We start from the raw sequence: 24,365 nt of genomic DNA on the forward strand, positions 1-24,365 counted from the left end.
TTACTAAGACGCATGAAATTATGAAGGAAAAGGAAATTCATGCATAGTATATGTAGGGTTAGGTACTATTCTGGTTATATGTGTCTACTGGGGGTCTTGAAATGTGTCTTCTGAAGATAAGGGAGGGGTTACTGTAATGTCTTCACATAACAGATTTTTACAATTATTGACACGCATGTTAGTTTCCATCTCATCTCCAAAATTACTCCCACATATTCTCTATCCTCTCAGCCACTCACCAGACTCCTCAGTGAACTGACTTTATTTGAGTAAAACATCTTATGAGGAATATTCCTTTACTTCTGAAATCTCAAGTTTGGGACTCTCTGATACCTTTTTTCAGTGTTCACCCTATCTATCCTTCTTTATTTATACCCCTCACTAACCAACCAATTGCCTTTTTTTTTTCTTACTAGAAACTGCCAGTAAAATGTATAGTTCCTTGCTCCTCTTCATTCAATCAATATCAGTTATGAATACCACCCACCAAACTGAGACTTGAATCCCTGAGGCTAGTTTAAACTTTGCCTTCTTCCTCAATTACACATTTACTCAGTTACCCTAGGCTTCATGGATCTGCTCTTACAGTCTTTCTCATCCATTTCTCCTTTCCACTCTCTCCGTGCCTGATTTAGTTCTGCCCTTCTCCCAGGTTTCTTTAGTAAACTTTAGAATGACACTGTGCCTTCTATCTTTTCTCCCTAAATTACGAAATGTTTCTTTAGTTATTAGAATAGTTAATGCTTCCTTTCCATTCTAGATTTTAAACTTTAAATGCTCATGAGTGGTTTATTTACCTTCCAGGATTAGGACTTAAAAGATAAATTGACTTAGTAATATAGGAACTTTAAAAAGACTGGCACTTTATAGTTTATTGGGTGCAACTGTAAAAACCTGTCACAGCCATGCCATGTTGTAATTAAGTTTCTGTTATTTTTGAAGTGCTACAAGAGGTTCTGAGTCATAGATTGGATAATAAAATGTTAGAGAAAACATTTATGTGCTTAGGTAAATACTGTGTTTAGATGGAATATTCTTAAAAACTCTTCTTGCTAAATAAGTTAATCTTTTGATCTCCTCCCGCCCGGTCCCCCCCACCCCAGATTTTCTTTTCCTGGTTATGATAAAATGAAACTTTTCATATGGTTTCCTTTGTGTTCAGTGCCTCATTACTTAGCCCTGTAGCGTTAATGAGGCCAAGGACATTGGTTTGATTTCCCAATGAACCAGTAACTTCTGATCGTCTGTAGTCACAGGCTGTCCTTCAAACATGGCCTACCATTTCATAAATGTTAGTTATGAAGGAAACAGACAAGGGGAGTCAGAATGGCCCCGTGGCAATTTGTTATAAAACAAGTTAAGGCACATGCCCTCCTGGAAGTGGCTCAGGAGTTTCATCTTCCCTTATATACAAATTACTCAGCAGTTATTTTATTTCCATAATTTGGTATGGCTTACACCTCTATGGCCCTCAGCAGTGTTAGTTTCGAAAACATTCCATCTTCCTCAGGTCTTTGAGCTGGATGGCTTACTGAATTTACCAAGAGACAGTGTGTTGCAATGAAAATAACATGGTTTTTGGAATCAGACCTTTTGCTCTGCTACCATCACTGATTAGTTGTGTGCCCTTGGTTAAATTTCTTAATCTCCAAGTTTCTATTTCTTCCTTTGAAAAAACATCTACTTTATACAGTTGTAAGAATTAAGTAGAATAATGTACATAGGGCACTAAGAACATAGTACTTGCGTAATGAATGTCAAAGTTCTCTACTTGTTTTTTATGCTACATAAATAAATCTAATCAATTGGTTAGGGAAGTTTTCATATGGCTACCATTTATTTAATCCTTACTTGGTGCCAAGCATGCTGTGCAGTGTTTTATATATATTATCTCTATTCCTCATGATAATCTCACAAGGTTATTTACAATTATCATTTCCTTTAAGATGAGGAAACTGAGATAAGTTGCTGCCATCTGTAATGCATGGTTCTTACCTGAGCACAGTTCACAGTAAACCGGAGACACAGCACTATCTCTAGGGAAGTAGTTTTTAAGCATTGCAGTTTAATAATTACCTGGAGGTGGGGAGGGAGTGTTTGTTAAAAAGATTCCAAGGGCTCATCTACAAGGATTCTGAGTCCAGAGGGGACCCAGGAAAATGCAATTTTAACCAGCTGTCCATGTCATTTTTATGCAATCGGTCCTTTGGAGGACACTTGGATAAATATCAGTCTACGAAAGACACCTTAATTTGGTTAATTTACTCTATAGCCCAGGATTTAAACTGCAGTAGTAGGAGGAGTTTCAGAGACAGGCTAGCAATTGTGGGGTAAAGTGGAATTTGCATAAGTAAGCAGCAGTCTGCCCATTCTCAACTCTTCCTCATCACCTCAAGAGGCTTTTCCTCCGGTGATAACTCCATAGGCTATCTGCAGTTGATGTATTTAAATTAATCTTTTTTGATCCAAACTCAATTTAACTGTATCAACAGCAAACAGAAGAGGAGGGGTAGAGTTGGGACTCCTAGAGGTTAACTCGAGCCATGGCCCTGTGGAACTGGCGCAAGCTGTAATTGCTTGCAACCTAAATTTTATTATCTATAAATGAGGATGGCATTCATTTTATAAAGTTATTGTAAGGACTACCACACTTCATAGCACATGGTAGGTATTTGTAAATGTTAGCTATTGTTATTTTTTTTTTTATTTTTGGGTGAGATGTCAAACATGATAACATATATGAGACTCTCTAAATCAGCTCTCACACTAGGAAATACTTTTCCCCAAAGCCATCTTTTGAAAAATGTGGTGAAAGCTATGGACTGGTGCTGTCCTATGAAAATATAATGTGAAGCACATATGTAATTTTACTTATTTTTTTTTTTTTAGAGACAGGATCTTGTTTTGTCACCCAGGCTGGAGTGCAAAGGCAAAATCATAGTTCATTGCAGCCTCGAACTTCTGGGCTCAGCAATATGAATAGCTGGGACCTGGGACTACAGGCGTATGCCCAGCTAATTTTTTGAATTTTTTGTAGAGATGGGTCTTGCTATGTTGCCCAGGGTAACCTCAAACTCCTGCCCTCAAGCCATCCTCTCACCTCAGCCTCCCAAAGGCTGATTATAGGTGTCAGCCACTGCACCCTGCTCACATAAGTAATTTAAAATTATCTAGTAGTCACATTTTTTAAAAAAAGGTGACATTAATTTTAATCAAATCTTATTATTATTACTTTTTTTTTTTTTTGGATGTGGAGTCTTGCTCTGTTGCCCAGGCTGGAGTGCAGTGGCACAGTCTCAGCTCACTGCAATCTCCACCTCCCAGGTTCAAGTGATTCTCCTGCCTCAGCCTCCCAAGTAGCTGGGATAACAGGCATGCACCACCGCCCGGCTAATTTTTGTATTTTTAGTAGAGACAGGGTTTCACCATGTTGGTCAGGCTGATCTCGAACTACTGCCCTCAGCTGACTCACCCGCGTCAGCCTCCCAAAGTGCTGGGATTATAGGCGTGAGCCACCGAGCCGGGTCATAATCATGTATCATTTAACCAAACGTAAAATATGATGATTTCAGCATATAATCAATATAAAAATTATTGAGGCATTTTACATTTTTTTTCATACCAAGTCTTCGAAATCCAGTGTGCATTTTATACTTTCAATGTATTTCAATTTGGGCATTACATTTTCAACGGTAAAGTGAAATGGAGTCCTACATTTCACTTCACTTTAGTCCTTAAATGTAGTGCTTAAAAGAAATGTTAACGGCCTGGCGCGGTGGCTTACGCCCCTAATCCGAGCACTTTGGGGGGCCGAGGCAGGTTGGTCACGTGAGGTCAGGAGTTCGAGATCAGGCTGGCCAACATGGTGAAACCCCATCTCTACTAAAAATACAAAAAATTGGCCGGGCTTGGTGGCGCACGCCTGTAATCCCAGCTACTCAGGAGGCTGAGGCAGGGGAATCGCTTGAACCCGGGAGGTGGAGGTTGCAGTGGGCCGAGATCGCACCACTGACTCCAGCCTGGGAGACAGAGCAAGATTCCGTCTCAAAAAAAAAAAAAAAAAAAAAAAAAAGTAAAGAAATGTTACCCTGCTTCAGTTTTAAATGTTAAATTACTTAAAATTACGTAAAACAAAAAAATTCATGGTCTCAGTTACGGTAGCTACATTTCAACTGTTTGATAGCCACATGTGGCCAGTGGCTACCGTTAGGGAAAGAGCAGCTTTGGATCTTCACCTTTAGAATTTTGCTTGCACTTCCGGGGGCCGGGGGACTCACAGACCTCATTAAGTTCATCCTTGCTTTATATGCTCCTTGGTTAAGAATTGTCCTTTTCACGTTTTATAAGCCAATTCATAGTGTAAGAGTCTAGTTACTTTCCGTATGTTCACTGAACATTATTCAAGTTTTCTGATGAATGAATTCCTCAGGCGTATCAAGCAACCCTATAGAAGGCTGGAAGGTGGACTATTGATTTGGATTTAGAAAAACAAACTGAAGATACAGTGGTTGAATCACTTTTGGCCGCTGTTATCACTGTCTTCTGGTGTGATGGACACGGGTAACTTCCATCTGTTAGGGTTACCGGTTTTCATCTTCCTGACAGGTAAACTTCTGGGTCTGCACTTTTCAGAGCATGTAAAGCTCTTTCAAAAATAAATAAATAAATAAATAAATACATAAATAAATAAACGCAGGCAGTAACCGCTGAACTTGCATAGATAGAGATTTATCCAAAGTCCCCTTCTATTTTTAGGCAGAACAACTGCTTGCCAATTCAAATTTCTGGAGAGAAAAATGCACCCACTACAAAACGGACGCGCGGAGCCTTAGACCTTTGCCAGGTGGCGCTCAAAATCCGCTAAGACTACTCCCACCGAAACTCGGTAGCGCAATTGTCTTTCCGCAGCTGCTTCAGCCAGCCCCAGCAAGCCCGCGCGCCCGGCTCCGCCGCCGCCTTCCCCGCCCTCGCGCGGCTCTGCTAGGAAGGGCCCAGAGGCGTGACCGGGAGCGGAGGGGCGTGTCCCGGGCCGGGGGTGGGGCGAGGGAGAGCCAGGAGGCGGAAGTTCCCGCGGGCGGTGGGGACGGCGCCCGCACCGCGAGTCACTTGTCAGCCCTTGTCTGAGGCGGAGGCAGCTCCGCGCCGGACCCGAGGTGAGTGGCGGCCGGCCGGCGATGCGCCTCTCGGATCTCCGGAGGGAAGAGGGAAAGAACCGGCCGCTGTGCGCCGAGCGCGAGGAGGGAAGCCAGGTTGGGGACGAGGAGGGAGCGCTCCTCGCGCAGGGATGGCTCCTCAGGTGCTTTCTGGGCGCGGAGCGGTTGAGGTGGGAGAGCGGCTTGGGAAAAGGAGCGCCCGGGAAAGGGCAGCGCTGGAGTCCGCGTGAGGCCAGAGGGCGAGCCCTGGGGTCCCCGCAGCCTGGGCGGACCAGGACCAGCGTAGCGGAGACGGGGACGCGGGAGGGCGCCCGGGGGTAGTGAGGGCCGGCGAGGACTGGCTCCCGGGCACTGCCGCTCCCACCCACCCGGCTGCCGGCGTCGCCGGGCACCACCGTGGCGTCTGGGTGCCCCGTTCTGCGCCAGGCTCTTGGAGGGTAGGAAGCGGGACTCAACGGAAAAGGCGCGTTAGTTTTTCTTTGCTCTCAGGCTACTGAGAAGCATTTATTTCTCTCCCAGATATTTACAGTTTTGTGTAACCTGTTTGGAGAAAACTTCTGCGCGTCCAGAAATAAAGCTTGTTTAAAAAACACATCTGTCATGAACACGAGTTTTGTTAACACTTGAGTACTTGTTGGGGCTTTTGTAAGACTGTGCCTTCGGTGCGTTTGACAATAAGTGGAAAAAGGAAGGGCGTGTGGACAGGGCAGAGCTTGGAAAGAAAATTCGTGGCGGCGCTGGGCAGGGCAGATTTAGGGTGTGATCGCCAGATCCTATCCCAAGTCCGCCTTCCTGACGGGGAGGACGTCTGAACCCGCCTGCCACGGAAACGGCCCGTTCGGTAGCCTTATTTGGCAAACAAGGCTAGGCGTGAATCGCTTCTGGAAAACTGTCCTGTCGGCTGCTTTCATCCTGTGCCTGTGGCTTTAGTTCTTCAGCTCTACCTACATTCTCTCTCTATTGCGGGGAAAGAGAATCTCAAGATATTTCTCTTTAATTTCAGGCCTTTTTTTGGTCACTCTCTGTAGTTCATCTTGAGTTCTCCTCCCCCCTACCCCCCTCACTAAAGGAGCTGAGATACAAGTATGGGAAATACCAAGCTTCCTTCCCTAGTACTAGAGCAAAGACATTGTTTAGACTTTTCCTAAAAGAAAATCCGTAACTATACAGAAATTCCAACCTTTTCTACGTGTTTGAAAGAGTATGCTGCTATTTCCTGCCTGCTTGGTATTTGAGGAAGGGCTTGGGCACTAATAACCAGATGGAGGAGTCTTGGAAAGGCCAATAAAAATATTGCCATTGCTTGGGGCACAGACTGTTTTAAGCCAAATGAATTCCAAATGAAGCTAGCAGAAGAAGGAACTAGAAATGAACGAACAGTGACTAAAAATGAAATGACACTGGTTTTGTAGTGTGGCTGTGACCTTGCCAGTGCTAGGAATTTTAATAACAAATGAGAGAAGTTAGGAAGGGAATTCCCAAGTAAAGGGCAGTTGCATGTGCATGGGTTGATAACCTAAATGAAATACATTTTCTCGTAGGGAAGAATGGGGTCAGAGGAAGTTGAGCCTAACTTTCATATTCTTCCCCAGACACAAGTTAAAAATTAATAAAGGAGGGCAGGTTGGCTGTGAAATATCAGTGGTTTTACACGCTTCTGATTTGTATTGTATCAATATCAGGACAGTCCTTCTATTAGTTTTCTGAAAATCTTCTCTTTTTATAGCGGGAAAGCAATTGAATGATGTGTGGCTCATTATTAGCTTCCCACTAGTAGTTTTTCACCTATATATACAGTTTGACTTCCGGTTTGGCCTTTGGATCTTTTTTAGTGCTCTGTGCCTGTTACTTCAATGCTTGAGTAATGTGTTGTTGCCTTGTAGTTCAGTATACTACCAGTATACTACCACGCCAGTAGAAAAGCTGTTTCGGTTTCTGATACAATTTTCTGTAATTTTTATTTTCCCTGACATAATTTTTCTTTAAAAGCCAGGTTTATTTGAAAGTTTTGCCCCATTTTCCCTTTGTGAGAAGAAGGAATGTTTGCTTTAAATATACCTATGGCTCAAATATCTACATCTGCGACTATGAATTTGGGGTGATGGGCTAGAAATTTGAATGGGTTAAAAAAATTTTAAGACAGGTAATATTAGGTGGTGATTTGGTTGAATAGCTTAGATTTTTCCAAGGAAGCATGTTTTTAAAATTATAAAATTACATATCTGTTATGTTTTTAATATTTCTTAAAGAGAGAGAATTATTGTTTCTTAGTATTCCATTAAAACAAAATAAAACTTCATTCCTCTCCTGCCATTATAACAACCAATAGGAAACTCGAAGTTTTTTTTTTTTTTTTTTTTTGCTTTTTAAAAATTATATGAAAGTGCTGCTAGGAGAGTCATCACGCACACACAGCAAAACAGGCAAAAGAAAGCACCGAAGCACTGGTTCTTTTCTAAACTGCCAATTCCATTTGAATGCATTAAGGTTAGCCCTGCACTTCTGCCGTATTTAGTCATAATCTTATTCACAGAGTAGCAAATGCTTACTCTCTGCCTGGTGAGGTGTGTGTATAAAACAAAAAGCAGATTGTGACTGACATATCACTGTACTAGAGTATTGCCTATCTTTGACTATCTGAAGGAAAAGTAGATATCACTTTAAGTGTGGAAAATACCATGTCCCTATAGGAGGAAATACAAGTTGTAGTTCTTGATTGGAGAGAATAGTTTTGTGCATTGAAAAACAGCTTCTCATTGTAAATAATTTAGTATTTGGAAAGCATGAATGGGAGCCTACTGGTTTGCAGTCTCTTTCACATGTTGGAGTAACTTAGAATTTAAGTAAGTGCAGTTGAAAGACTCTTGTCAATTGCAGACACAAGAATACATGAAGTGGAGGGAAGGAGAAAATCATTTTGAATTCAACCTGAAATAAAATCTTGCTACATTAGTGAAGTATTGTAAAGTACTTTGAGTTAAAGTTTGCAGGCAAGAAGCTGCAAAATTGGATTGTAGCAAGTTGTGAAACAGGTTAAGTATCTAGAAATGTATTCTGATACGGAATTTTTAGACCATGGAAATTGCCATGAGTGTAGAAATTTTATATTAGCTCACAGATTGCTGTTCTTAAACTGAAATTAATGAAGAACTTAATTGAGACTTATTTTCTATATCCTCTCAGCCCCCCAACAAAATACTAAACATAATTTATGTTCTAGGGTTTCAAGTAAACATTTTTGCTAATCATCTGATTTTCTTTCACAGCATATTTCATTTTCTGTCATTGGACTTTGAGCCATTAGAACCATGAGCAACTACAGTGTGTCACTTGTTGGCCCAGCTCCTTGGGGTTTCCGGCTGCAAGGCGGCAAGGATTTCAACATGCCTCTGACAATCTCTAGTGTAAGTAAACTTTACAGATTTTGTTATAGATGTTCATTCAGTGCTTAGTCCTCGGGCTGAGTTGTTTAGTTCTCCGTTGACCTGTACTCTACTTACTGTCATTGTTCCTGGGATGTGATCTTGGCAAATTTGGTTATCCATAATAAAAGATGAGGGGAGTGGATTTAGCAAGGATAACTGATTTCAATTTAACTTCTTTTCTGTTTTCCCCCATGTTATCAATAATACAATGGAAAAAGCATTTAACTAGGAACAGACTGTAAATTTTTGAGCTGTCCCTAATTTGGGGAATTCTCTGAATCTTAGTTTTTTCATATATAATTTTCGAAGGTCGTGCTATGGGATTTTAATAATCTCTTTCAGTTCCAAAAGCTGTTTATTAAAAACTGTTGATCAAAATTGAATTAAATGATTGTTTTGGAATTATTTCCTCAGCTCACTTTCTAGTGGAGGTGATAGCCAACGGTAAGTTGGCCAAAAGCTACTTACCCTTGAAGAGGAAATGAAGGACTTAGAGCTCCAACTAGATAGTCAGCCTATGAATAATTGAGATTTGTCTTTTTACCTCATGGATTTAGTTTGAATGTATTCTGTGTATATATTTTAAGGATGTGTTTTCATGATGATGATGATAGCACTAATGAGAGGAGTAATTACAGCTTCTATTTATTGAGACTTGACTGTATGTCAGGTACTGTTTCACTTTCATCACCAGTAGGTAATTATTACTATTAATTACTTATATAAGTTTCTAAAAGGTTTGTTTTTGCAGATTCACATAAATATGAATTTCCACTCTTCTTTTACTCAAATGGTAGCATATTATACACACTGTTTTTTTTGTTTTGTTTTTTGAGATGAAGTTTTGCTGTGTTGCCCAGGCTGGAGTGCAATGACTTAATCTCGGGTCACCACAACTTCTACCTCCCGGGTTCAAGCAGTTCTCCTGCCTCAGCCTCCTGAGTAGCTGCGATTACAGGCATGTGCCACTACACCTGGCTAATTTTGTATTTTTGATAGAGACAAGGTTTCTCTATGTTGGTCAGGCTGGTCTCGAACTCCCGACCTCAGGTAATCTGCCCACCTCGGCCTCCCAAAGTGCTAGGATTACAGGCGTGAGCCACCACACCTGGCCCACACTGTTTTATACTTTGCTTTTTTTGCAATAATTCACCCTGGAGATCATTCTCTATTAATATATAAGGAGGTGTGCATGTGTTTTTAAATAACTGTATAGTTTTCTTTTATAGGGAAAGTGACATTTAACCAATCTCCTACTGAAGAGTATTTATGTAATTTCCATATTACTGTTACAGTGGTGCAGTGAATACCAAATATAAGTACATACATATATATGTGAATATATGTATCTATATCATTTTGAAAGGTTGTGCCAATTTACACTTTTGTGCAATGCATGAAAATACTATTTTCGTGCCAGTCTTACCAACAAACTTTTGGATTTTTATCAAGTGTTATGAATGCATCGTCTCATTTAATTACCATACCAACCTACAAAATAGTGATATTATTCCCATTGTATATAACTGTACTGTGAGCTCACATGGCTGGTATGGAAGAGCTGGCTTTCCAGCAGTTATGCTGTGCTGCCTCTTTAATAATTCACTTTATCTTAAATTTAGTTAGGTTGTTTCTTTAATCAGATATTTAGAAGATTGTCATTTTGGTTAATAATATACATGTATGTATAAATATATATACACACACATACTTCTGCATCTTATATGTGTATCCAACTTCATTTTGAAAGATTAAAAATAAGTTTTTAATGCCTAACTATCCTCATTAAAATACTGCAGATCCCATTTTACTAATGGAGTTTCCTTTGTTTCTTGGCTGTAGATTTTTTGAAGATATCTTTCATTTATCATCAATTTCTGCCTTGATTTCAGTTAATTAGATTTTATAAGGAAATATGTATGTATAATCCAGCCTGCAAGTTTTAACACCTTTCATGGTTGGATGAAATTTTAAATGTAAAGCATCCATGCGAAAATGTGTCATGTGATTTATTCCTGTTTGAGTGAGTTGGTATTTTATTTCTTCTACTGATGATCTATTATGGGAACAGAAGCAATCTTTGAGTATTATCGGTTTTTATGTTTTGTTAGCATTTTATATTTTAAATATTCTACTTTAGTTATCTAAATCAAGTTATTATTTAGTTTAAATGCTTACTTTTTAGCAGAAAAAAAGTTCAGAAACAAATTGACACCTAAATGAGCCAAACTTAATTATCACTTTGTTGTGTGGTAATAGAAATGCAAATAGAGTATGTATGTGAATTTTGTGGTACCGTGCCTTTAAAAAAGTTTCCTGTGCTTCAGTTTCCTGGCAGACAGTTTGAGGTACTAGCTCCATGTTGTGATGCTGATACAACAGAACACTGTGTACATACATACGTGCCCTCCCCTGGCACAGAAGAAATGCTTTCCTTGTGTAGACAGAGTGCTAATTAAAGGATTTTGAACATACTGATTAAAAGAGACTATGGTAACAAAGCTGCTGAGTTATTTCTGTTCTCTTACAAAAGTCTCTGCCATCTACTGTGACCTTTTTGGGCCTTGTGCAGTGGGGCATGCAATTCATTCTGGACTGGAGAGGATTGGAAGGGGAGGGGGAGGAGAGAAGGGAATGTTGGCTCAATTGGGCTGCTAGGCTCTTGGCCTTTCATTGTAGTTATTTTTAACCCCTTGTGTGGTTTAAATATACCTGGTAACATTGCCTAATAAAGGTTTGTGTTTAATAACTAATTTATATTGTGGTAAGATTGTTAATGTTATAAATTTTTAACTTACTCTCATCTTAATTAGTTCTTTGGTTATACTTTTTCTGCCTTAATTATGTAAAATTACTGGGATATTACTGGTCATTGGGTTCTTTAATTAATAGTATCAAGAAACAATTAAAACCTGAAAGTGTGCTTAAAACATGTAATTTAATGATTCACTTACTTTAATAATGCATATGAAATTCCTAGCAAGGTCTGGCAGTCTCTCAATTATCTTTTATAATAATACTATAAACTTTAAAAAGAAAGCTATTTAGAGACTTAAAACATTAAGTATTTAACCCCCATAGTTGTAGGGAACATAGCAGTTATTTTTTTTGTTTTTTAACTTACTGTCCATTAAAATTAAGAAAGGAAAAAAAAAATCAGAAGTTTGTACTTAGCTAGGAATCTGCATCTTTAGAGTTCAAAACTACAATTTGTCCTCTGATTAGGTATCATTATGTTGAACTCCAAAGGGTCATTTACATTCCTTTGTAACATTGGAGCTCTGGTGTATCGAATTGTGTTTTGAGATAAATAAGCCACTAGCAGGGACTTGAACATTCCATTTTCTTTAGATTTTGTTGTATCAGCATGTGAATATGCTGAATACAACTTGTGTCCTAAAACATTACAAGCTATAACATTTTCACATTGTACTCAAATTTCTTCATCATCTGTATTGTATGAATTTTGTGTACTGTTTTGTGGGTGGATTTCTAAGATAAGATTGGCAGTTCCTACTAGCTTTTTAAAAAGATCCTCAGGTTGCTGTAGCTGGATGATCACATGTCATTTAATTTCCGATCCTTAAAATGGAGATCCTTAAAATGGAGTGCCGGCTACATAAGTTTGCAGACTGTCTTTTTATGACCCTGTATTTATGGAATTGTCCTGAAGCCATGGAATGTGAGGATGGGTTTCATTGTAGCAGTGTGGGTTTGTTGAGTTTTGCCAGTGTATTTTATAACAAGAAATAGGAGACTTGTTGGATAATTCAAGGCTATATTTTGGCCAGTTGATACTCTTCATGATGGAATTATAAGAAAGATTATATATTTGTGAGTAACATCTTTTAAGTTGTTATATCCTAAAGTTGAAATACTCTGCTGTGTGTTACTTTCTCATTATGTTTGGTCTCTTTTCTTCACTGTCAATATTTGGATTACCTGAAGATGGTCTCCCAATTCTCTGTAAACACATTTTAGATGTTTCTTTAAGAGATAAGAATTAGGTCAAACTTTTTAACATCTAAATAACAATGACTTTGATTCTCAAGAGTTAGGGGAGGATAAATTGTTACAAGCTTGGACAAAATTCTAATTGGATTTGAAAAGCAGAAGAAACTTATCATTGCTTGGATTATGGAGCCCTGTTTGGGAGTCTAACACAAAACAAAGAAAGACAGAATTGTGAAACACTTTGCTGTGAATTCATTGATTCAGTAGTTATAGTAATACTTCCTAGAAGCCACTGAAGAAGATACAAAGTGGGGAGTACAAAGGTTGGATGGAAAAGAAATAAGCACAGTGCTGTAGAACTAGACAGTGTTGTAAGACCTGTCACAAGTGAATATTCTATGAAATGACAGATTCTGATAAGTGTTTCTCAGTTTCAGTGGGTGTAAATCTATTGTTCATGGGGGTTGGTTTCCTCTAGGAGAAGTTAATTGAACTGATGCTCAAAGGATGAAATTTAAACACCTCAAAGTCAGCATTTCTCCGTGTTGTCCAGTGCATAGTGAAGATGAAGACTTTTCTTGCCATCGCTTGACTCCAAGTAAAGCTGTGAATATAGTTGAGTGATTCTCCAGACCTGCCAGCTGCAGAGTTTCCCTCCTAGAGGAAGACAGAAAGACTTTCAGTCCTTTCAAGCTGAAATGAGAGAGCCATCCTACCTTGAATAAATGGGCCCATTGTTAATTTTAAGCTCGAGTATTTTCTTTTATATTCCCTTCCAGCTACCCTGTCATTATGCCAAGTTAGAAAATTAGTTTGTATGACTATATGATGTATATTTCATATGTGTGTTCACTTTGCTTTAAAAATATTAATTACTTTTTGTGTGAGGTTCAGAGACCTGTCTTTTCCCATGTGGTAGTTTTATATGTTTTGTGGTCACAAATGCTAGGAATCTCAATATAATTCTGGATAAATTTTTCTGCTCTATGATTTGTAAAGAAATGAAAATCTTATATTTTTTAAATTGAAAATTAGTAGTTTTAGAAAATAGGGGCTTATTTGATTTTAGTAAATGTTGGGCATTTTGAAAAGTTATTAAGAGAAATGTTACTGGTAGGCAGGACTTTTGTATCTTGATGGAGAAAACCGCTGTAGGGTCAGGATAAAATAAGACTAGCAGGCTGGGTGCAGTGGCTCACACCTGTAATCTCAGCATTTGGGGAGGACAAGGTGGGAGGATTACTTGATACCAAGAGTTCAAGGTTACAGTGAGCTGTAATCATGCCATTGTACTCCAGTGTGTGTGACAGAACCAGACCCTGTCTCAAAAAAAAAAAAAAAAGAAAAGAAAAAAAAATAGCACTTTAGACCTTGGGAAAGAACGTTTTCGTATAACCTATTCATCTACTCATGAGTTAGGTATATCTACCTACTTAAATTAAGAATAGATGGACAATAGGTAATGTACAGCTATATATTGGAATGACCTGGATTTAAATATTAGCTTGAAAATCAGTTCATTAATTTGAGCTTCTGATTTTCTTTGATGTATGGGAATGCTTTGTAAATTAAAAATTATATAGGTAGATATGATTGTTATTAATAATTTGGAGCCTATGAGCTTTCAATTTTTTTTAGAATTTTTGAGGCAAAGAGCTTTTCTTTATGATAGTTGCTAGTCACACTACATTTGAATACACAGTTGAGCAGTGGTCTTTCTCTGTGACATCCTGTTAGCAGTAGTTCTTACCCAGATTCCCCTGTACCACAGGACCAGTTATGTCTTTTTCCCTCAGTTACAACTGTATGGAGGACAAATCAGTTATTATTAAGTTATTTCTAGAAGCAAACATTGCTTTAGACAAAAAAGGAGTTATTACTTTGACATCTTATGAGAGATAATTATGTTTCAGCTTTGGTAGATGAGACTCTAGGCCTTTATTTCAGTATCTGAGATGCAAAATATATTGAGTATTTGATACAAAATTTGACAAAACTAGATATTAGCATGTGAAATAACAATATGTGGATCTATTTGCAAATAAATGACCTAATGGGAATGAAAAGAGAAAACACTAAATAACTAAAGAGCAGTGACCATAGTGTCTACTGATTCTTTAGGTATTCTGTGTGTTGGGCCACTGTGTAGTCTTGTTGAGAATGCAGGTTTGGTTCCTTAATTAACAGAAAGGGAAAAATCACTTTTCTAGCATACTTTGTTTTTATTAAGAGGTTTTTTAAAAAGGTAATAAACTAAGAATGAACAAAGCAGAGAATATTGAATGAGTATTCCCTTATTCCTTCACCTTCTTTCTTATTTTTTCTTTCCCGTTGTTTAAGTGTAGTTATCTACCCTTCTGTAAATACTTAGATTTCTTTTATAGCTGATGTTGTCACCCATTTTTTATGATAATTACTAGAACAAAGTTCACCAACCTTGTTGACATGTAGTAACGGGGCTCCCAACTGGGCTAAGCAGTTGTAGTAAATGTCCCTAATAGGTATAAATAGAGGAGAGTAAAATGAACTAGAAAAGTTAATAGGAGGGAATGAGAAAGAAAAAGATGAGAGAAGAAAATAAAGAGGACATTTTTAAAAGTCTGCAGCGTTTCAGATTTGTTACTTAAGAAATCTTCTTGATTAAGCCTTCACAAGCTCTCTTCCCTTTTAAAGTTTCTTTACTTTTTCTTTTTTTTTTTTTTTTGAGATGTAGTCTCACTGTCGGCCAGGCTGGAGTATAGTGGCATGATCTTGGCTCACTGCAACCTCCGCCTCCTGGGTTCAAGCAATTCTCTGCCTCAGCCTCCTGAGTAGCTGGGATTACAGGCATTCGCCACCACGCCTGGCTAATTTTTTCGTATTTTTAGTAGAGATGGGGTTTCACCATGTTGGCCAGGCTGGTCTCGAACTCCTGACCTTGTGATCCATCTACTTCAGCCTCCCAAAGTGCTGGGATTATAGGCATGAGTCACTGTACCCGGCCTCACTTTCTTTAGGTAAGACATTCATATGGTTCGAAATTTAAAAGATACACGAGCATATAGGGGGAAATGTCTCCTGGTGCCCTACTGTTCATTTCCTCTTCCTGGAAGCAACCTGTGTTAGTAGTATACTTCCAGAGATAATCTATATAGGTATATCTCCTCCACACCCTCCTTTTAACACAAATAGTATGCTTAACAGAAATACTTATTTTTTTGGCGTTTTGTTCACTGAACCCAACATCAGTAAATATATCTTCATTCCTATTCTACTGCCTCACTGTGTTTGGATTTGTCATAATTTTTTAAATCAGTTCCTATTGATAGACAGTTAGATTTTTTCTAGTCTTGTGCTTTCACTGACACCGAAGTGTAAGTTTTGCCCGTGGGTGTGTATATATGTATATATGTAAACATTTAGATTTTTTTCTAGTCTTTTTGCTTTTACTGACGTTGAATTTAAGTTTTGCCTATATGTGTGTGTATGTATGTATATTTGTCACATAAATTGCTTGAAATGGAATTGCTGAGTCAGAGTGTGTACATTTGTAATTTTGACTGATATTGCCATCTTTATAGAGACAGTCGTGCTCACAGTATGCTAGCCTGAGTTTCAACAGACCTTGATCATTTCCAGTCAGATGGGCCGGTTTCCACCTGTTTTCTTTTTACAGGGCTCGGTCACAAGTATTTTACAAAGGATTTTTTGTGTTTTTAAGTGGTTTGTTTTCCAAATTGTAAGGGAATCTAGGAAATAAAAACATGCTGCTCTTCTTTAAATGATACCATTTAATTTCTTAGAGATGCCATTTTCTAAATTCTTTCATCCAGAGCTTTTATTAGTAATTATCTCTATCATTTGTTTCCCATTTCCAAACTAACTTCCTCTGTATCTTAACCTGTTACTCCCAATTACCAGGCAAAAGATTTTGTGTTTTTGGCATAGTGCCCCGTCATAGACTTTTTGGAAAATTAAGCAAATCACATTTAATAGATTCAAAGTTGTTACCTTTGGAGTCTGCTCAGTAGGCTGATACACAGTTGACCCTTGAACAACACAGGGTTTAGGGGCATCAACCCCCTGTGCAGTCAAAAATCCATGTATAACTTTTGACTTCCCCAGAACTTAGCTACTGATAGCCTACTGTTGACCAGAAGCCTTACCCATAATATAAACAATTGATTAAGGCAAATTTTGTGTGTTATACATATTAAATACTGTATTCTTACAATAAAATAAGCTAGAGAAAACATTATTTAAAAATCATAAGGAAGAGAAAATACATGTACTATTCATTAAGTGGAAGGGAGTCGGCATAAAGGTCTTCATTCTTGTCATCTTCACTTTGAGTAGGCTGAGAAAGAAGAAGAGGAAGGGTTGTTCTTGCTGTCTCAGGGGATGGCAGAGGTAGAATAGGTGGAGGTGGAAGGGAAGCAGGAGAAAGCAGGAGAGGTGGGCACACTTGGTGTAACTTTTATTGAAAAATAATCTGCCCGTAAGTAGACCCGTGCAATTCAAATCTGTGTTGTTCAAGGGTCAACTGTATGTATGGTTTTGAATTCCAGTCTTCTCTAGCTCCTTTTATATGATGTGACAAGGAGACTGACCATTATGAGGTGTTCACTATGGTCCGAGGAATGACAAATTTCACCCTTATGAGCCTCAGTGTGTTTTTATTATCAACCTTTATTAGCTAATGGAAGTTAACTGAAATCAGGTAGGTTTATAGAGTATTCTGTAGCATGATGAGTCAGGCATTGTGAAGGTATACTAATGTGTGGCACAAGGTAGTTACTCATTTTAGCCCAGTGTGAGCAGTAGAGTGTATGTGTTGGTAACTATAATAACAAAAAGAGTAAGGATGCCAGGGATGTTTATATTTTTTGTGGTAAAGGTGAGGGAAGGAGGAATTTCCCTTTAGTGTGTTGCTGTAAATGTTAAATATGATGAGAAGAGTTTTGAATTAGAGAAGAATTTGCAACACTTGTTATTTGAATTCTGTGAATTGTTAAGCATTTTTTTCCCCAAAGTCCAGAAATTGATTTAACAATGGCCACTGTACTTCATGATAATTGTCCTGGCTAAATTTTAATTGAAGAAAAGAGAAAGTAGTTATTGTAATGACATTAACAATTCAATGCTGTTTACCATTGATTGGAAGGGATTTAAGTGTTGTGATTCAGTTCCATTGAGATCTAATTAACAGCCCAATATTTTTCAAATGATTTCTGGGATATTAACTTTTGGAAGTGGTAAAATTAAGAGATTTAGTAAGGTTGTATAACACTAGCCAGAGCAGACTATGAGTATGTTTGTTCTGAAAGTATTTTTCTTCTGAGAAAACAGTAGTGGAGGACAAATGTCCTTTAGAAAACAAATGTTTTGTCCCTTAACTAGGACCCCTTAGAAATGTTCTGGAGAAAGAAATTGTATCTAGCTAGCTAGCTAGCTAGCTAGCTATCGTGTTACATGTGTAATTTTCATGATTTTGGTCATTCCTTTGAAGTATCTTTATGCTACTCACTTGCAAATATCCTACAAATGGTTGTTTTGATCTTTTTAGGGTAGACGTCTCTGTTTTGTTTATCTGTACCTCTATCTATTCTGGAAGATTCTGTTTATTTGGTGTCCAGTTCTCTGAATGATTCTTTGATATTTTAGCAGATGAAAGTGTTTTCAAAATTCTTGAATGGCTTTTCCTCCTTCAGACTGGTTCCTTATCCTCAGGCTAGCATCTTGACTAGGCAATAATTTTAGAAACCACTATTTAATATATTACTGCCTTATTTAAGAACTGTATGAGCTTCCCATTATCTTTTGAATTATTACTTAATTTCTGTGGTTGGTTTTCAAGTTGCATATAAATGGACTCATTTAATATAACTTAAGTTTTTAGTCCAGAATGCCAATTTTGAACCCTGAAGTCCTTAGTCTTTTTTTTCTTTTTGCATACTACTTTTGTTTATTCTTACCATCCCTAAAGCCCTATCTCTCCCTCAAGGAACACTCATGTGTCCTTTGCTCTTTGAAATGTTTGACTATTCCAGTTCAATTCTGTCTCCTTTCTTTCCTGTATTAAATAATAACAATGATAATAATGAAAATATGCTAATGTTTATTGAACCCTTGTTACTGTTTAAGTCCTGTTCTAGATGTTTTGTACATGTTCAATTATTTAATTCTCATAACAGCCCCATGGGGAAGTATGATTTTATTTTATTTTATTTTATTTTTTTTTTTTTGAGATGGAGTCTCGCTCTGTCACCGAGGCTATAGTGCAGTGGCATGATCTCGGCTCACTGTAACCTCCACGTCCCGAGTTCAAGCGGTTCTCCTGCCTCAGCCTCCCAAGTAGCTGGGACTACAGGCATGTGCCACCACACCTGGCTAATTTTTGTACTTTTTTTTAGTAGACACGAGGTTTCACCATGTTGGCCAGGATGGTCTCAACCTCCTGACTCCCGCCTCAGTTTATCAAAGTGCTGGGATTACAGGCATGAGCCACCTTGTCCGGCCAGGAAGTATGATTTTAAATCTCTGATTTAGAGATGAAGAAACTGAGGGGCAGAGAGGTTAAGTAACATGCCCAAAGTTACACAGCTAGTAATTGGTTAGGCTCAAGATTTGAAATCAGCCAAACTGAGTAGTAATGATGCATTTACCTATTATGCTCTTATTTCCGAGGAATAGATGACAGCTTTCACTAGGGATAGCCAAATTTGTGTGTGTGTGTGTGTGTGTGGGTGTGTGTCTGTCTTTTTTTTATCCTCCCTTTGTTTTAGAGATGGGGTCTTGCCCTGTGGCATGGCCTGGAGTGCAGTGGCACTATCACAGCTCACTACATCCTTGACCTTCTGGGCTCAAGTGATCGTCCTACCTCTACCTCAGCCTCCCAAGTAGCTGGGACTGCAGGTGCATGCCACCATGCCTGGCTAAATTTTTAACTTTCTGTGGAAACAGGGTCTCATTATGTTGCCCAGGCAACGAACTCCTGACCTCAAGTGATCCTCCCATCTCAGCCTCCCAAAGTGTTGGTATTATAGGCCTGAGCCACTGGGCGAGGTCTGTGTGTTTCTTAACCAGAGAATAGATCCTAGAGAATCGAAAACTTGTATGTATGGGGGTAACTGAGATTATTAACAAACAAACAAACAAAAAAAACTGGTTTCCAGACTGACGTAGTCAGAATCATCAGTGAGACTTTAAAAGTGCAGATTATAGGACTTTGACCCAGACTTTGAATTTAGGATAATTAGGGATTCATTAGTTTCCACATTTTTAACTTGCTTTCTAGATGTTTCTCCTACACCAGTTGGGCCCCATTTTGTGTACTTATGTTTGAGAACCATATATAGCTTTGTTTTTGTAAAAACAAACAAAACAATTTTATTATAGAGCTTTTGTTACTTAGATCATTTCAGCAAAAAAGTTAAGGGTAAGTTACTTGCAGTCTGAACTGGAGTTGAATAAATAATGTGACAGATCTGCTTTTCTCCAACTGCCAGCCTCTTCCTGGTTTTTCAGAGTTCAGTCACCATAGGTCAAATCTGTTTTAGAAGTAAATGGCAGTTTTAATAATATATGACATCAGGTGTTATGTTTATGATGCTGTAAACACCTTTCTGACAAATCAAAGATCTGGAGGACTTTGAAATTGGCATGCTATTTATAATCTTTTAATGCTTTAACACTTAATACTGAATGTTAGATTTACCAAAGACTTACAGAGAAATCCTTGGCTATACTAGGTTTTGTTTTATACCTAATGATAAAGTAGTTACATTAAAGTTAAACAAGTTACAGTCTTTTAAGGCCATTGCCAGAGAGAGCAATTCAAATATTTGTACTCCATATTAGATTTCACAGCAGTGCAGTTTAAATATAATTAATAGTTCATGTATTTTGTTAGATCATGAGCCTCTCTTATCACTCAAGAAAACCCCCGAGTCTTATTTATTTGAGATTACTTTAGAATTCCTAGTACATGTTCAGTAACTATTGATTACTGATCACAGTGGTAATAGAGGACGAATGGGAAGCTGGATTGTGGTTGCAATCAAGTTTCTTCTAGATTTGTTAAGGTGCCTGATTGATAGAATTACCTGATGAAAGTTGTTTTTTTTTTTTTTTTTTGGGAGATGAGGTCTTGCTCTGTTGCCCAGGTTGGAGTGTGGTGGTGCAATGTTGGCTCACTGCAACCTCCGCTTCCCGGGTTCAAGCAGTTCTCTGCCTCAGCCTCCCGAGTAGCTGGGATTACAGGCACCCGCCACCACGCCTGGCTAATTTTTGTATTTTTAGTAGAGACAGAGTTTCATCATCTTGGCCACGCTGGTCTTGAACTCCTGACCTTGTGATCCACCCATGTCAGCCTCCCAAAGTGCTGGGTTTACAGACGTGAGCCACCGCTCCTGGCCTGATGAAACGTTTTAATGAAATGTTTTGGTTTTCCTTGCTTTCAATCCTAATCAGGATTTTAAGTTTCTAGGAAATACCCTAGAGGTTACATTATGTGATAGACCCTCACTTCCCAAGGTAGTCTTCCCATGGGTCAGCCAGGATTTGTTTTTTGTCTTTCTGACCCAACAGTTCTGCTTCTGTTCTTTAGTGCCCTGCACAACAAACATGCATGTTTGCACATTACAGCCTTTCAAATAGGTGAATGAGTTATATTTCCCTTTGAGTCTTGTGGATATTCTTTAAGAAGCCATTTCTTCAGATGTTTCTCTCATGACAGGTTCCCTATCTTCACATCCCTTAGCGTTTACCTTTAAAAGTAGTTTAGGTTTTAATTGTCTCTTTAAGTCAGCTCCCAGAACTGAACCTAATAACTCGGATATGTTAAGACCAATGCAAAGTTTTAGTTATACAGTAAGGAAACTGATTTTTGTATGATTCGGTAAGTGGGATTTAGAAGCTGTTCTGAGCAATGGGCTTGATGGAACTTTCACTTTTTTCCCTCTGTGCACTTTTTTTTTTGGTGATGGGGTCTTGCTCTGTCACTGAGGTTGGAGTGCAGTGGCACAATCAGAGCTCCGTGCAGCCTTGAACTCTTGGTCTCAAGTGATCCTTCTGCCTTAGCCTCCCAAGTAGCTGGAGCTACAAATGCGCGCCACTGTGCCCAGCTAATGTTTTACATTTTTTTTGTAGAGATGAGCTCTCGCTTTGTTGCCCAGGCTGGTCTCAAACACCTGGGCTCAAGTAATCCTCTGGGATTACAGGAATGAACCATGGTACCTGGCATCTGTGCACTTTTGTACTGCTTGAAATTTTTACTATTTCTATGTCTTTTGTTTAAGAGAAGACATAAAAAGAGAAAGAAAACTAAACCTAGTCTATGCTCTGTACATGTGCATATTGAGGCTTGTCTGGATATAATATGGAGATTAGGAGAGCCTAAGAGAAGCAGGTGTTTTTGTTTGTTTTGTTTTTAGGTATGTATGTGTGTGTGGTGTGTGTTTGGATGAGAAATCAAAGGCTCATGAGAATAAATTTAGGAAAAAGATAATTGAGGTATAGTCAAACTTAGTCCTTGCAGATTTTACTGTTACTGCTTACTATCTTTTAGGAGAAGTGGGTAAATTCTCAGTATGGCAGGTTATGTCCTGTTGGTATGGTTTTCTGAATGACCCATGTCAGAGCCTTAAGAAGGGGTGTTAGTCAACATGTATTTATTGATCTCTTACCATGTTCTGGGCCTTGGATATAGAGTATGCTTTTCTATTTTCTGACAAAGGCCACATGGAACATGATATGAAATGTAGGAAGGAGACTGGGCATAGGAAAGGACATAAATGTCATCAGATCTAGGAAAGGAAAAGATGAGCGTTGATCACACAGCCTATGTCGAGATTGCTGGGAACTTCTAGACTAGGATTTATAGAACCCATAGGGCAGACACAGAAGTAGTAGTGGCAGACAGAATCATTTATTCTGTGTCTTTATTGAGTGTCAGCTATGTGCTCTGTATTGTTGTATACACTGAAAATACAGCGATAAACAAAACAAAGTTATGTACCTTATAGTCTAGTAAGGGGGAGTGGTAACTCACAAGTAAAAAAGAAAACACACAAGCAATGTAATTTAATAAGGTGATGTGCCAGAGAATAACTGGAGGAAAGGGATGGGTGTTTAGGGGTAAGAGTTTCATTTTAGATTGGTCAGTCAAGACAGGCCCTCTGACGAGACAGCATTGACCTAAGAATGAGAACTAATCATGTGAAGAGCTGGGAAAACACATTGCAGGCATAGAGATTAGCAAGTGCAGGGGCCTTGAGACAGGAAAGAGCTGAGTGTGTTCAAGAAATAGAAAGGAAGCTAGTGTGGCAGCAATGCCGTGAGCAAGGAGGAAAGTGGAGTGAGAATAGGAAGTATGTCCGGTGCCAGGATGAGAGATAAAGAGGTTCCTGGTAATGAGGAGGATAACACTGGAGGCCATGGTAGGACAACTCCTGGGGATTTTAGATAGATTTTGATTCCTCTGGATTAGAGCTGGGCTAGAGAGAGTGGGTTGCTATTATTGTGATCTTACCATATCTCCAAGGGGCATGTTTCATAAATTGCTTTTGATAGAAATTCCAGGTCAAGAATTTAAAAATTTTTTTTGAGCAAAGGAATAACTGTATAGCCTTCTGAGGTGACTATTTGGAAGTGAAACACTCATTTTAATATATGTTTGTCTTGAAAATTGTTATAGTTCTAATACGTACATGACTATTTGTTGATTAGTTGCACACTGATTACATTTTTCCTATTTTGTGTTCTTTTAATTTTTTTCCTTTTTTTTTTTTTTTAGGAGACAGCGTCTCACTCTGTCACCCAGGCTAGAGTGCAGTGGCGTGATCTCGGCTCACTGCAACCTCCACCTCTCGGGTTCAGGCAATTGTCCTGCCTCAGCCTCCCAAGTAGCTGGTACTACAGGCACATGCCACCACGCCCGGCTGATTTTTTTGTATTTTTAGTAGGAACAGGGTTTCCCCGTGCTAGCCAGGATGGTTTTGATCTCCTGACCTTGGGATCCACCTGCCTTGGCCGCCCAAAGTGCTGGGATTATATGCATGAGCCACTGCGCCTGGCCTAAATTGTGTTATTTTTATTGTAAGATGCAGCTTGTCTCCCAGATGGCTTCTGTTTTCATTTCCTTGTGATGTTATGACCTTTTCTACTTTAATAAGGAAATGTTGCATACACATTCAGGAGTTGTTTACAAATTATGCTGGTAACACATTTATTAGAATTTGCCTCAAAGACAAAGTGAGTGTTAGGGTATTTATTCTAGGTCAGATCTGTTGAGCTGAAAAAAGTTTTACAATATACCTATTTTTAAAAAAAATATTTTAGCCAATTGGTTGGTTAATATAGCCAATGCCAAGAGTTACATTTTGTATCTCTTTTATTATTTCTAGTGGAGGGTGTGTATAAGTTTTAATACGTTTTTCATTTCTGAACTTTCAGAGAGATGACTTGCTTAGAGTTAATGTCTAGTTTCAGTAAATTCAGATTTTCAGCCTGAAACATATTGTAATTGAGAAAAATGTCATCGATATCATATAGTTCTAGGTCCTCAGTAGTAGATAATAATGTCTACATTATGAAGTAGTAAATTATATAACTTCATACTTCGTATTTGTATTGGTCTGTTCTCACACTGCTAATAATGTACGAGAGAGTGGGTAATTTATAAAGGAAAGAGGTTTAATTGACTCACAGTTCCACATCGCTAGGGAGGCCTCACAATCATGGTGGAAATGAAGGAGGAGCAAAGTCACATCTTAACATGGCAGCAGTCAAGAGAAGAGATCATGTGCAGGGGAACTCCCCTGTATAACCCCATCAGATTTCATGAGACTTATTC

General features: G+C 38.5%; 1 protein-coding gene across 8 annotated transcripts in view; it reads left to right on the plus strand.

Annotated features, from left to right (window-relative positions):
* Positions 1 to 5,019: 5,019 nt before the first annotated feature.
* Positions 5,020 to 24,365, plus strand: part of PDLIM5 (PDZ and LIM domain 5) — a 221,702-nt gene continuing 202,356 nt past the window's right edge. For all 8 annotated transcript variants that reach the window (XM_011968231.1, XM_011968230.1, XM_011968233.1 and 5 more), the window contains exons 1-2: positions 5,020 to 5,153; positions 8,420 to 8,557. In XM_011968231.1, coding sequence (XP_011823621.1) covers positions 8,462 to 8,557 — 96 coding nt within the window. In that variant the 5' untranslated portion in view covers positions 5,020 to 5,153; positions 8,420 to 8,461. The remainder of the gene's footprint in view (positions 5,154 to 8,419; positions 8,558 to 24,365) is intronic.

The sequence above is a fragment of the Mandrillus leucophaeus genome, unplaced genomic scaffold (assembly GCF_000951045.1).
Source record: "Mandrillus leucophaeus isolate KB7577 unplaced genomic scaffold, Mleu.le_1.0 Scaffold832, whole genome shotgun sequence".
Lineage (NCBI taxonomy): Eukaryota > Metazoa > Chordata > Mammalia > Primates > Cercopithecidae > Mandrillus > Mandrillus leucophaeus.